General features: G+C 42.3%; 1 protein-coding gene across 1 annotated transcript in view; it reads left to right on the top strand.

The window, feature by feature from the left end:
* ABCA12 (ATP binding cassette subfamily A member 12) overlaps nt 1-14890 on the top strand; it is a 644885-nt gene that overhangs the window by 519558 nt on the left and 110437 nt on the right. The window contains exons 40-43 of the mRNA XM_078680598.1: nt 7844-7937; nt 9462-9592; nt 12238-12325; nt 12564-12669. Coding sequence (XP_078536724.1) covers nt 7844-7937; nt 9462-9592; nt 12238-12325; nt 12564-12669 — 419 coding nt within the window. The remainder of the gene's footprint in view (nt 1-7843; nt 7938-9461; nt 9593-12237; nt 12326-12563; nt 12670-14890) is intronic.

The following is a 14890-nucleotide window of genomic DNA, read 5'->3' as shown; positions in this document are numbered from 1 at the left end:
GTCAACTGATCTGGGTTTAATCCATCACCGTTCTTTAGCTCACTCCGCCACCCCAGTTCAGACATGGCCATATGCAAATCAGTCTGACCCTGTGCCTCATGGGAACAGTCCAGCCCGAACTGCCAAGCCATGTCTTCCCTGAACCGGAATCAAGCTTCCCAGCACCGGTTTCTGGCATTACAGCCGTCTTCAGCCGGGCTTGCCTGACTCCAGTGGCAAAGTGAGCAAGGGACTCACGTCTGAGCATACCCTGCCAACTTAGGGCGAACAAAGAAAAACCATTCTCTTTCTTCCCCCACCAGACACCCCTGCCCCTTTATCTCACTCATGAAGGTTCTTTTTCATCCTTGCTTTCTCTTTTTGTCATGTTTTTTCTGTGTTTCTCTTCCTCCTTCTTCCCCCTTTCATGTCTCTCTCTCTCTCTCTCTCTCTCTCTTACTCGGGGTCAAAGTGTGAGGAGGAAAAATAAATACAGGTCCCCATAAATGAGTGCTGGTGGACCCCTCCTGCAGCTATCACCTCAAATTAAGCACTTGGGTCTCCATTTAGCAGCTACTCGGGGTTGCATTGAGGATTCTTGGCTGGTAAACTGAATCCCACTAATACTTCCATTAGCTTCTTACGGGCCTCTTCAGAGATAGAGACTGAGGAAGTAATATGATGAAGATGATGAAAATGACAGCGTGAGAGGAAAATAGAGTGAAAAGGACAGAAAAATGTAAACAATAAGAAATAAGGATGTGAAGAAAAGAAGGATGAAAAGAAAGAAAGAGAAAAAGAGGAAAGGAAATGAAGGAATGATGAAAAGAGGTGAGGGTATGTAATGATGTGATGACACTGTGATGTCATTTAGAATGATAAGGGCAGAAGTTCTAGAAAGGAAGGTAGAAGGTTTTTCAAGGAATATCAGTTCAGTTTAGAGTAGAGTCTAGGAACTAATGTAACAGATACTGAGCTCTAATAAAGATTACGAATATACAAATATCGTAGTGAGGCTATTCTTCACAGGGTAAAAGGAAGGAGGAAAAATTGCAATGAAGTAAAGTTGAAAGGTTTAACGGAAGTGTGAAAGGATTGAAGGATGAATGGAAGAGTGAAAGGGTGGATATATGTAGATGTGAAAGGATGGGTGGAAATGTACCGTCTAGGTCAGGTGCAAGTGGCAGAATGAGGCCCACTGTTCCCATACTGCCTTGAAATAAACTGGACAAAACGGGGAAACCTGGAGCAATAGGTCTGTAGGTCAGATGAGTTAAATACTGTAACTCTAATGATGGCTTCTTCAGGGTTGGCAGGAGTGATGGTGGGGCCCACTCCAATACTGACATAGGCAGAAAGGGAGGAAGGTCTCACTGGGAGAACAAAGCTGTTAGTAAGACAGCACAAAGGAAAGGTAACCAAATAGAGGAGACTGGGAGGAAATGAGGCACTGAGAAAGGCTGAGCAGTAAAACTGGAACACACAGAGCACTGAGTGAAGTTTCAGGGTACTACAGAGGGAGATGGACTGTTATTTTAATAGTGGATCTCAAAGGTGAGCGGGTCCGTGTAGGGAATGAGGAGTATTTCGCCGGATTCCCAGGCTGGCCCCAATGAAACAGGCTAAATATGTCCAGTTATAATTTTGCAAGCACTGGGACACCATCAGAACACCCTACACATTGTCTGCTTTCTATACCTAAATGTAACCTGCAGGTGGCGAGGGCACTTTATTTTCACTTGCAGCTGGGCCCAAAACAAAGGCCTGTGGCCTTGAGGAATGCATTTTGGGTATCAATAACCAGGTAGTAAAGAAGAAACCCATTTGGAATATACTGATCAGAGGCATTAGTCTACAGATATGTGCTGGTTCAGGGTCACCATATACTATTATATTATATTATTATATTATTATATTATATTATTAATGAAGATGTCTGCAAGACAAACGTTTTAGACAGATTGGTTCATGAACTTTACAAGCCTGATATTAGACCGGAAAGGTAATCAGGTGCAAGCATAGTAATGCTAGGGTTCAGAACACTGGTTTTCAGATTCAAGATCACAAAGCAATTTGGAAACTGTTTGTAGCTAAAAAGGACTTTCTTTGCTAGAATGGTGTAATCAGGGAAATCTACACATGACTTTGAAACTAAATAATCCTGAACCAGTTATGGTTATCGATGGAGGAGAAAGTATTGGGAGAAAAATGTTCGATAATTTTCCTAATAATATTAATTGCAAAATTGGAAATGTATCTGATTTTATGTATGAAATAGTCTTGAAACATGATGCTTGGTCTAAAGTTCATAAAGCTAGAAACATTCCAATTCTTGCTAGGGACGAAGCTGAGAAAGAATGGGAAAAATTTGTGAAGGATGGCATCATTGATAGTATTTAATCTTCGGAGTGGGGTTCTCCTGTTGTGGTAGAAACGGGAAACATCCTTTACAACGCAACTTTTACCACGCAGTGCCTTTACGACGCAACCATTACAACGCATGCCATTACAACGCATTGCGCTGGGGGGCGCTCTAGGATAGGGAATAGATTTAATTTACTATCCAACACCTTCCCGACTATCCACGGGGACTGGAGTTGGAATAGTAAATTAAACTATTCACTATCCAGCACCCCAAAGCGCTATGCGTTGTAATAGCATGCGTTGTAAAAACTGTGTCGTAAAAGCATGCGTGGTAAAAGCATGCGTTGTAATGTCATACATCCGGTAGAAACATGCAGTAATGCAAAAATCAGATTATGCCTTTATATGCGTCATCTGAATAACAATATTATTGTTGATCAATTTCCACTACCTAAAATATCAGAGATGTTAGCTCTAGTTAAAGATGGTTGTTTGTTTACCCCCATTGAACTTTCAGCAGCCTATCATCAGATATCGTTGCATGAGGACAGTAAACAGTATACGGCTTTTGTTACTCCCATTCGGGGGTTATCAATATAAGAGAATGCCATTTGTGTCTCGAATCTGCGGCTCCAGTTTCCCAATGATTGATGCACCACTTACCTAGCAAGATACCTAGCTTGAAGTTTTTTTATGCTGATATTTCGATATGTGGAAAAGACAGGGAAGAACACGATCACACATTGGAGAAGGTTTTTAGAAATATTGAATGAACGGGGTTTAACTGTAAAATATAGTAAATGCAAATTTGCAGTAGAATCTGAGACTTATTTAAATCACAATTTAGATAAGGATAAAGTCAGACCCAAATAAATGTTGTTGGAGGAAATTCAAATGGCTCTTGCTCCTATGAATAAGATCCTTTTTGGGGTTAACTGAATTGTATTCAAAGTATGTCCAGAATTTCGCCTGCAGAACTTTTAATATTCTGCAGTTGCTTGAGAATGAGTATAAATGTGAGTGGAGTGAAGACTGTCAAATGGAGTTTGAATATGTTAGGTCAGCCATAGCAAACTCCTCGGTATTAAGTGGTTTTGGTCCAGACTGTTTGTGTGGTGACAACAGATGCGAGTTGAAAGCGTTTGGGTGCTGTGTTGTCTCAGAAAAATTAAAACGGACAGAAGGTGATTATTGCTCATGCCTCTCGGGCATTACCACCTTTAGAGGAAAACAATTCTGTTAAAAGATGACCTGGCGTGTGTGTGGGCATTGGAGTATTTAGATCCTTTTAATGGGGCACAATGTGTTGTTGAGAAGTGATCACAAACCTTTAGTTAAATTACTTACAACTGAAGAAATGGCTAAGGCAACAGCAAGTATTGCCAGTATGTCTATGATATTGCAAGACTTTATAGACAAAGTGATTTATGTGCGTAGTAGAGATAACGTGACAGCAGATTTCCTTTCAAGAACGCCTTTATGACTCAAAGAAGATTTGGTGGATGAGTAGATGATTGTCATATTGCTTTGATTCATGATCATGGGGTTCCTATTGTTGAAAATGGAGATTGGATTGAAGTATTCAGCAAGAATGCTACTTTTCAAGTTTTAAGTCATATGGTAAAGGGTTGGCCTGCGAAGGGTGCACCAAAGTTTGAATTGAGGAGTTTTGGGGAAGTTAGCAATGAGTTATCTCCTATTAAAGGAATGCTTTTGAGAGGTGCTAGAGCAATTTCACCAGTTTCCTTAAGAGGTACTGTTACCAAACAATGCTGTGATGGCCATGGCGGAATAGGGAGAACTTAGCACTTAGCGTTCATTATTACTGATGGTTTCTCAAGGCTGACACTGATGCAGTATTGAGTTTTTTGGATGAGTTGTTAATGAGTGAGGGGTTGATTGTTCAAGTCATCATTGATAACTGAGTGATATTTGTATCCGGTAAAGCTAAGGAATATTTCAAGAGAGTGTGTTTTAAACATTGTCCCAAGTCGCTCTGCAAACCCAGTGAGAACTGAGTGATTGAGAGGTTTAATAGAATACCTAAAGGTGCTTTTCAGTTGGCAGAAAACAAGCGGGTTCAAAACCCTGTGTGCACGTACAGTACTACAGTTAATGACATGTCAGATTATTCGCTATTTGAAATCATAAGAGGTGGGAATCCGAGGACGAAGAATAATACACCGTGAACAATTAGATCCACTACATGTAGAGCTGCTGTTGATGAGTTGAAGCAAACAATTGAAAATGCTCACAGGAAATATAAACATATGTATTACTGTAAGGAAGGATCAAAGAATGATACAGAAATAGAAGTAGGTGTGTTTGCACAGGTCAAGAAACCATCGAAAGTAAGGAAAGGAGAGAGTCAATGTTCTGAACTTATGTAGGTGATTATCGTTTTGAAGACTGCTGCAAAATTAAGTGATGGAAAGGCTTGGAATCTAAAGAGGATTTTGATGTTGAAGGGTGAAGGGCAAGTTTAAGGATATGGAAAGCGTGTTTAAAAGTTTTGATTTTTGATTTGAATTTTCTATGCAATAAAAAGAAATGGGAGAGGAGAAAACAATTTGGTGAATAATGGGGAGGAGGATGAGGTCTGGTACATAGTTCTGGGGAGGATGTGGAAGGTGGTCTTGTATGCAATTCTTTGTATTCTTTGGATGCCAAAAGAGTACAAAAAACATGTATGGATGTCAGATTTTGTTTGTGAAGGTACTGATTAAGTAGCGTCATTTTATCCATGTTTTGTTACCTTTGTATACAAGTTCTTTATAGTTAGTTTTAGCCAAGCATGTTTACTCCGCACGTCATGCATGCCTTTATCTATTAATGTAATGTTTTTAGTTAGATTTTATTGTGTTGTTTTTACATATACGTTCTTTATAGCTAGTTTCAATTAAGCATATTCATTCCAGCACCATGCCATATTTACATTTTCCTATTAATGTTATGTTTTAATTTAGATTTTATATTGTGTTATTTTTATGTAATTATTTAATTATATTTGGTTTTCTTTTGTCTATTTAGTTGAGGGAGGTGTGTTGTGTTGTGTTGTGTTTGTATCTTTAAGTCCATTTTGTCTGGGTTCCTGTTTCTGATTCCAAAATGGAACACAGGAGCCAAAACTGCTGCAGTTGCTCGGAAGAGAGACATATAAAGGAAGCTTTGCCTAGTGCTGTTCAGTTTGATGAACACACTTTACGAAAATCATTCACAGTAGTATTAACTTTACAAAGAGCTATCATCCCACTTTTTCTTTGAGTATCATCGTGGCTAAGAGCTATCTAGAGCTTAACACATAATGCAGTGCTTTGAATGGAAATAAAGAAGTGCAGGTACTCACTATTTAGAGTAACTATTTTCTCCTGAGAAGTCCTGATAATCTGCCATTAAATGTATTGAAGCAGTGCTTAAAAGTGCAGGCACGCTCCCTTTCAAGATAAAGAAATGCAGGTACCAACAGTACTTGCCCATTTAAAGCACTGCTTAGATGCCAATGCAACGGACGGGGAAAAAAAGCCACTCAGCTTGTTATCTTGAAGTGCTTAAGAGAAACTATGGTTTGGAGGCAGGTTTTTGAATGTGTTCAAGCTATGTGAACAAGAGGTATGCATGCACCCTGAGAACATCAGATGTGTCTTGCTGTATAAGTCATTCCACAAATATTGATTTACATTGTACTTACTAATTTTTATTTAATTGTTTCATAGCGCTACTCATTCCAGTCAATAATCACTCCAGATTCAATATTTCATACAAGTGTGTAAATCAGTGTACATGAACCATTATATAGGCCGCTGATGGTTACAAGGTGTAGGAGTCACATGTCTTCCTTACTTCAAGGCATTATAAGTTAAGAGCTAAAGGTTTGGAAAAAACACAAGTCAAGATTTAAAACGTAATGCAGTGGTTGGGCATGTACAAACTAAAAATACTTAATTGCTACCCAAAGGAACCCTTTTTAGTAACTTTAAAATGATTTAGAAAAAAGCAGTAAGGTTCTAAACCTATGCATGGCAGTTTCCATGCTGCGCCTTGATGCAGATTCATAGCTCACTGTGCTATGTTAGAAGGATTGCAATTTATGAACTGTAGTAGCAAAAGGATCGGTATTAAAAACAACAACCCATTTACCTATCACCATGAAATAAAATCTGTGCTATGCATGTTACACAGTGTGCATTGCAGCAGGCACATTAACCTGCTATGTTACTTTATGAGTCAAATCTGTCACTAGACAAAACACCGTTCTCTCCAGCAAGAGCATTAACAACCAGAATGACTTTATTTTTATTATAACCATCTCAAAACTCAGGGGCGCTCTAGGCTCATGGCGACCCTGGGCAGGGAGCGTATGTAGGGGGCCCCGGAAGAGGGGCTCCGGGCGGGGCAGAGCGCAGAAGCCAGTGAAGAGGGTGAACAGGGTGTTTGGAAGTGGAACCAAATCCCTGCCAGGGGCCACCACGCAAATATGTATCCATCCTCAGAGGATTATTATATTAAGGATATATATTGGCGTGGTGGCCCCTGGGGTTTGGTGGCCATGTGCAGGTGCACAGCTTGCACATGCCTAAGGCTGCCCCGGCAAAACTTCTTTGCACACAACAATTTCTGCAGAAGGTATCTTAACCGTTAAGATATTTTTAAAAACAGCCTGTTTGTGACCAATTAAAATAAGCCACACCAGATTTGCATTTCTCCATTTTGCCAATTACTTTGTGGCAGAGTTTTAACAAAAGAAGTGTTTAAGTTAACTGTCACACACTGCTTTTCATGACTTTGCCCTTCCTGACGCCACCCCAGTTCCGCTGCCACACCCTGACCCCCAATTTATGAGTTCCAAGAGAGTACATTTTTTCCTATTCCAGCCCCTTGAGCAGGTGCGATGAGCTTTGAACTTCCTGTGGAGTGCCGCAATAAAAGCCCTTCCCTTAGAGCACGTGCACTACCAGAGCTCTCCCTCTCTCTGCCACTATTGACACCGAATCTTATATGACATCTTCTCTGGGTCATGAAATGTATGGTGGAGGAAAGCCACTGTTGAAAGTAGAACTCAGGAAGCAGGAAGTTAAACTGCAATCAAGTTTAATCAATTAACAGCCCCGCACCCGGTCAGTGCGTGGTCAGGGAGAATGTCAAATACAGTCAGTTTGGCAGTTGGTTGAGATAAGGGGAAAAGGTAGAACGTTGGGGAACCAATGGGAAGGGATGTGGTGACATGGGTGCTCTCGCGCAGGAGAGATAACTAGGGCACAGGGAAGTACAGGATTACGATATAGCAGCCACCAAGGAAGGGGTTTGTGTCCGTCCTTTGTAGCCTTTGGACGAGACAGAAGAGGCCGGTCGAAGGAAAGATGGAAGGAAAGAAGGATGGACGGAGGGATGGATGGGTAGATGAATGGTTGGATGTTTACTATCTCCTCTCACTCACTTGCTAGACAAAAAGGGATGACTTTCTCCTACTTACAGTGCCTCTTTGTGTTTGTTTTAGAAACAGAAATTGTTTATCGGAAAGCCAGCTTGGTGCGTGGACCTCAGCAGGAAATGAGTCCGGTTCATATTGTACCTGCAAATGCACGAAAACAACTCGGGTATGTGCTGTCGCTTCAGAAGTGCGAGTTTCTGAAGATGCTTATTTTGGGTCATCTGATAGGAAAGTATTTTGACACGTAAGGTGACACAAACTCCTTTAACAGAATATTTTGCAAGGATAGGATGTGAATAGCATACTTTGCACTGTACCTGCACAGGGCGCCGGATCAACCAGGCATGGAGTAGGAGCCTATTTGTGGCTGGTTCTGGTCCTCAAAAGCATTAAAGTGGCAGAACATTATAATGCTTACACTACATGTATACAGGCCCTGACAAAGCCAATCCTGCCAATGAGCATTAGCAAAACGAGACCAATTGGTTATGCCAGTGTTTTTTTTAATTGCTTTCTTTGTTTTTATGATCTGCCTTAAAAGCACAGCTGTCACCAGCGAATTATCTAAGCATTACTAGAGAGGGGCTTTGCCTCCACCCACATGTTGGGAGACAGGAGAACATGTTTTGATTGGGCAGATGTTTTGTGCTTCCACAAAAAGGTGTTTGCCTTCCACACAGCTGTGAAAATGTTCTTTATATATCCAACTGCCTGAGCTGGAACATTCAGAGGCGCACCCATAACACTGCAAAGCTGTTAAAGTGTCTTAGATAACTAGATAATTTATGTTTTCTCTAGCAGCAGCTCAGATGGGAGAAGGGCAGTCATTAACCCACGTGGATCTTTAGGTCTGGCTGTACAGTGCAACTTTCACCTCACCTTTTTACCTACACCAATATCATTATACAGTTGGGAGAGGTGTGGCGCCGCGGCCAGGGCGACTGACGCTGGAATCTGGGGACCACGGTTCGATCCCCGGCTCTGGCGGCATGTTAGCCCAGCACCATGTGACTCTGGGCAATAGCTCGCTTAATCTTCCCGACGGCCCCCAGCGCCTAGAGACCCTTACGGGTGATTGTGCGCTTTACAAATGTGGACTTTACTTTACTTTACTTCTTTGCAACCACATAAATACATATTCATTCCCATTATATTTATTTGTAGTGCTTCACATTACTATAAAAAAATGTTTCAAGCCTCACATAGGTGCATTGCCAATGCTTGTTATCACTCATTAGCTGATAATTAAATGGAGGGTTGAATGCACAACTGCGTGCCGTGGATAAGCTGTACTCAATGGAACACCAGGGCCCCTATACCTTGTGGCTCTCCAATGTCAGCCACAGAGAGATGTATGATTGGCTTCACAAACTGCCTCTGGTCACACTCAAGAAGATACAAATGGTTTGAGGGATGGTTGCAGAACGCACAACCATCTACATTTTAGAAGTCCTTACCTATTTGTATTTGCCTGATGCCAGGTATTTTCCAATTTCATAACATTTTAAAGATTCACCTCTTTTTGAAACATTAGTACAGGACTCAGGTTGATATAGCCCACTCCAATGCCCTATCTTTTGTTCCATGAAAAGTTTTGAGGCTACACTAGGGCTGCACTAGCCCTATACAAAACACATTAAATAAAATAAAGTATACTTTTGCCTCTCTATCATGTACGCATCCTGTTTAGGACTGTGGAATACCCAAAAACGCTAATCCACCCCGCCGTCAGACATTCTCCAAGCAAGTAATCTACAACCTCAGCGGCTACAACATGGAGAACTACCTGCTGACCACAACAAACAACTTTCAACAAACTCGGTGAGTGCAGAGTCTAGTGGTGTCTCCTGCCCAGTTCATCACTATCATCATTGTCTTGTAGTTTTGTCTAAAGTGTACATCAGCCGCGGCCCGTGGAGGGAGTTGCGGTGGGGCAGAGAGACGGGGCGGGGGAGGGGCAGGGTGGGGGTGCTAAAAACCGGCATATGGATAATTGGAGGTAAGTAAACAATTTAATTATTAAAACGAATTTCGTAGCGCTCGCTGCATCGCAAATTAATTAAATTGTTTACTTACCTCCAATTATCCATATGCCGGGTTTTAGCACCCCCCACCCTGCCCCTCCCCCGCCCCGCATCTCTGCCCCAACGCAACTCCCTCCACGGGCCGCGGCTGGTGTACATCTGGATTAGAGGACACCTTCTAATAGCAAAGCTTCATCTGATGCTCTTCATCAATATTCAGTTATCGCTCTCACCCACCAAGAGACACTCTGCGGGTACAAAATTTGATTCCTGGGCACTTTTTATTCTGGAACATTTAACATCTATCCACTGCTTTTTGGATTTGCAACATTGCATTGGAATCGATTTAGATATTCCAGTTTAGAGTACACCTAACATCCTACCTCCACTTTCAAGAGTCTGTCAATACAACAATGCATATAGGTGGAAGCATGGTTCACTGCTCATGTTTAATGCAAACTGAGGTGGTCCAGCAGTCAATGCTTCTATTTCCCAATTTAATGATACTCCATTTAATGGCACAGTAAGGCTGAGTGGGCCTTGCTGAACGGTATGTATCTTAGGGGCACATGCATCGAGCCTTTTTCCGTTCGCAAACAGGCCGATTCTGATGTCCACATTTATTTTATTTTGGGTGGCGCATCAGTGAGGCCCTAGCCCCCCAGACACCCTTGGATTTGCATTTGCAATTTGCAATTTCTAATTTGGTAATCACAGTTTGCGAAAGCATTACCATCCATTCCTATGGGCCCATAGGATTAAATGGAGTCACATTAGCTATTAGCGATTCACAATTTCCAAATCACTATTAGCTAATATTAAGGAATCGCAAATTTTATTGCGATTGCTACATGCATAGGCATTTGTGATTTCCAAACAGAGATTCCTTAAAACTGGCTATTTGGTAATCGCAAATGAGGTATTTGATGCATGCATCCCTTAGTGATTTAGCACTAATGTTTCAGGACAGGGACACACATCTACACCCACCTCCCTACCCCAAAGGAGTCCTAGGAATCAGATATCTGTCACAACAGTGAACAGTGTTACAAGTGCACACTGAAGCCTACAACACAATCATTTCCTTTTGGTGGTATGTCTTTTTAGGTCTCGCCTATCAGACAGCACAAGCTGCCTCGTTGCACCAGACCTAATGTAGGCCTAGCAACAGCTTATAGTGGGCTTAGAACTCACTGATTTCTTACCATTGGTTGCCTTTATTATCTCTGTTATTTTACCTGTTCCATCATGTGTATGTCCCTCCCCTGGAGCATCCTTTCCCTTGCCTGATTTGTATTTTTACTTTGCTCACTTTTAGAGAACTACATGTTTCTATTTGGTTAAGGGTGATACGGTACGCTCCATGAGCATGAATGTGTTCTCCAACGATCTACCTCATCTGCTCATTACAGCCTCCTCCCCTACCCTTATGTGCTACTCCCTTTTTTAATGCTTCTCCCTCCACAACTCTGGGTTTCATGTTGATTTTAGCCTCATCAGCTGCCTTCTTCTGTTTTCTTCTCCTCCCTCCTCTGCACTTCATTTTGCTGTCTCCACAAGCTTTTACCCTTTTCCACCACCTGTCTTTACTTTCATTTTAATCTAACCCCACCCTGTTGCTTAACTCCCACCCCCACTCTCCGAAAACGTCTAGTTATTTGAATATTGGGGATTTATTATGAGGGCCTGAGAGCTGCCATTTGCTGCCGACAGCCACGGCCCGTGGAGGGATTTATGGTGGGGCAGGAAGGCGGGGGAGGGGCAGGGTGGGGGATGCTAAAAACCGGAATATGGATAATTGGTGGTAAGAAAACAATGTAATTAATAAAACGAATTTCATAGCGTGCACTGTATCGCATTTTGCCATGCAGGGCGCGCTACAACATTCGTTTTATTTATTAAATTGTTTACTTACCTCCAATTATCCATATTCCGGGTTTTAGCATCCCCCACCCTGCCCCTCCCCTGCCTTCCGGCCCCACCATAACTTCCTCCACGGGCCGCGGCTGGCTGCCGAGTGTTCTGCTTCAAACAAAAGCTCCTTCGTGCACTTAACATTTATTTTCTAATTGACGGGTCGGCCATCTTACGTCGGTAAATTAAAAATAAAGAAAATGGACCTGCGTCATTCTGTAGGTGCGCTTGCATAGTGGCGCATGCGCATGCCTACAGAATTATGCCAACCCCCAACAAAGGCTGTGCCATCGCACTTTCTTTTTCCAATGTTTTCCAGTGCTAAACAGCTTTGACAAAAAGCATTGTGCTTTTTATTACTGATGCTGTTCGGCATAACCAATAAACAATGACAAAGCCAGTAGGTCCCAAAGGTGATAGCTGTTAGATTTTTCCAATTCTTGTTTTTCAATCTTTCTACTTTCTTCTCAGTGTAACTTGCATTAGAATGTATTTAAGATTGGTTTTAAGAAGTGCTTTTCTTGACAGATATGGAGCGTGGAGTTTTGGACTGCCTCTAACCAGTGATCTGCTCTTGGACAGCTCTCCTATCCCACCCAACAGAACATTGTCCAAGGTAATTTTTCAAGTTATCTGTTTAGTCAGTTACCAAGGTAGAAACCTGTCTGCATTTCGACGATGAGAGGCGAGTACTCAGGACAGTCAGGGGGTGAATGTTTCGTAGTACGTAAAGAAGCAAAGAAAAACTGACCCCGACCAGCCGTAGTCAAGCTACGTAACTGGAGGATTAGAAAACGCCATCAGTATAAGAAGAAGAGGTATATTACTTCCATTTTCTTGCCCTTGTTGTTCAGGTGTGGTACAACTCTGAAGGATATCACAGCCTCCCGGCTTACCTCAACAGCTTCAACAACTTCCTCCTGAGGGCTAATCTCCCCAGCAATCTGTCTTCCCAATACGGTAAGGGCATTTACTCAGCTCTGGGTTATTGACTAAGTTCCACATACAGCATAGCACCTTGCTACAGAGAATATACGTATGTTCCTGATTCTGATGAAACTGTATTTTATTGCCACACAGTACCGAACAGAGGCGATTGGTAACTTGCAGGAGTAGTGGGACAGACACCCATGCGCCCACTCACTTCTGTCCATCCATGTGCTCAGACACGCACACCCCCATACATTTACAAGCACACATGCGCACACATGCTCACATTGGTCCATTAACAAGCAAGCTTGTATGCATCCTTTACAACGCAACTTTTACCACGCAGTGCCTTTACGACGCAACTTTTACAACGCAAACCATTACAACGCATTGCGCTGGGGGGGCGCTCTAGGATAGGGAATAAGTTTAATATACTGTCCAACACCTTCCCTAGTGTCCACGAGGACTGGAGTTGGAATAGTAAATTAAACTATTCACTATCCAGCATCCCAAAGCGCTATGCGTTGTAAAGGTTTTCGTTGTAAAAACCGCGTTGTAAAGGCATGCATTGTAAAAGTATGCGTTGTAACGTCATACATCCATGCATACAGTTGCATCCATCAATTCGCAAGCACACACTATAATGTGCAATCATTCACAAGCACATACATAAAGACCCTTGGACATACCCATTCATTGCACATGCTGGCAAATACACATGCATTCATTCAAACACACATGCACCTAAACATACATTCAATAAGGCACTTCCTGTGCCGCAGCAGTGATGACAAGACCAGCAGGTGGTGGTGGGAGGGAAAAGCACGACAGCCCAGAAGGAGCTGGGGGCTTGGGAGGGAAGGAAGGATACAGACGTTTCTGAAGTCCCCTCTCATTGGCTAACCTTGTCATGGGTTAGCCAATAGGAGGAGGACCTTCCCTAACTCGTCACAGAGTGGTGTGGGGTCAGTGAAACTTGCTCATCCCATGTCACTCGGGATGAGCTAGGGGAGGGTGAGATGAGGTGTCACTGATATACAGTGAACCTTGGGCACTTCTGGGCATGACCCTGAAGCACTGAGCTCTCATTCTATTGGTGACGCTCCCAATCATTAAGAGGAAGAGGATCCTCACAGCGCGGAAAAGCGTGACTCGGACTACCATATGCCTACACATTTGCAAATGTAAAGCACAAGGCTGCCTGACTCTAACATGGTGAGTGCATGTCAGACTGACCTTTTCCTCAGTCTGACAGACACTCATCATGCTCTAAAAAAGGGGGCTGAGGGGAGAGCCCCGGCAGCCCTAATAATGGAACTCCTCTGGTACATGATATCCAATATCAAGGACAATAACAACTGCTGACTGACCTGTTACTACCACGAAGATTCGGCTCCCCAAAACTACTAGCACGTATGACCTAGTCTGCTAGTCCAGCCCATATTGCATCTTTAATAGGAGAGTTGGAAAGACTACAAAATAATGTATTCATCTCACAAAAATAACTGACCACAGTATTCTTTATGATCTGAGTATTCATGCTGCTGCCTACAAAGGGCTCACATAATCAGATAATGAACCACTACCATCAGCTACCATCACTAGAATGATATTTCAGACCCTGAGCTAATAACATCTGATATCATCACACAATGTAATGGCATAATTAGATAGTGGATGTATATCTTTAGATAGTCGGTTGTCATTGTTTGATAAGACACTGAGTTCCTTAGCAAATGTAATGTCATTATCTGACAATGACAACTAAACAAACTACATAGGATAGGGTCCGAGGGCTAGTTTAATGACTCCATACTAGATACATGCCCCCACCAATAACCTAATGAATACAGAAATACCTAGGAGTCAGAACAAAAGGCTCTCATCACAAACAACTACTGACGTGACACAAAAGAAGGGTGTGAGCTGGATTAATCAGTGACTACACATGATACTATATCAACATATTCACATGAGGCACATACTCAGGGTGAGAATGTTCCCATCAGTTGTCTATCTGTACCGCCACTTTTACATCATGTGGGTTCTCCTTACCCATGAGATGTTGGTGCGAACACATTCACACAAGTGGTAAGAGTAAGGAGACCCTTGTTTTTTAACCAGTGAACGGTATGGATGTAATATGACAACTAAAAAAAGCAGTGCAAGTGAGTAAGTGAGTGGTGAAAAGATAAAATTAGGTGAAACTGAGTAGAAGTAAAGACTTTAATGTTTTCTCTCAGCTCCCCAA

This window comes from Lissotriton helveticus, chromosome 3_1, assembly GCF_964261635.1.
Source record: "Lissotriton helveticus chromosome 3_1, aLisHel1.1, whole genome shotgun sequence".
Classification (NCBI taxonomy): domain Eukaryota; kingdom Metazoa; phylum Chordata; class Amphibia; order Caudata; family Salamandridae; genus Lissotriton; species Lissotriton helveticus.
The sequence above is the reverse complement of the archived record's forward strand: the minus strand, read 5'-3'. Positions and strand labels throughout refer to the sequence as shown.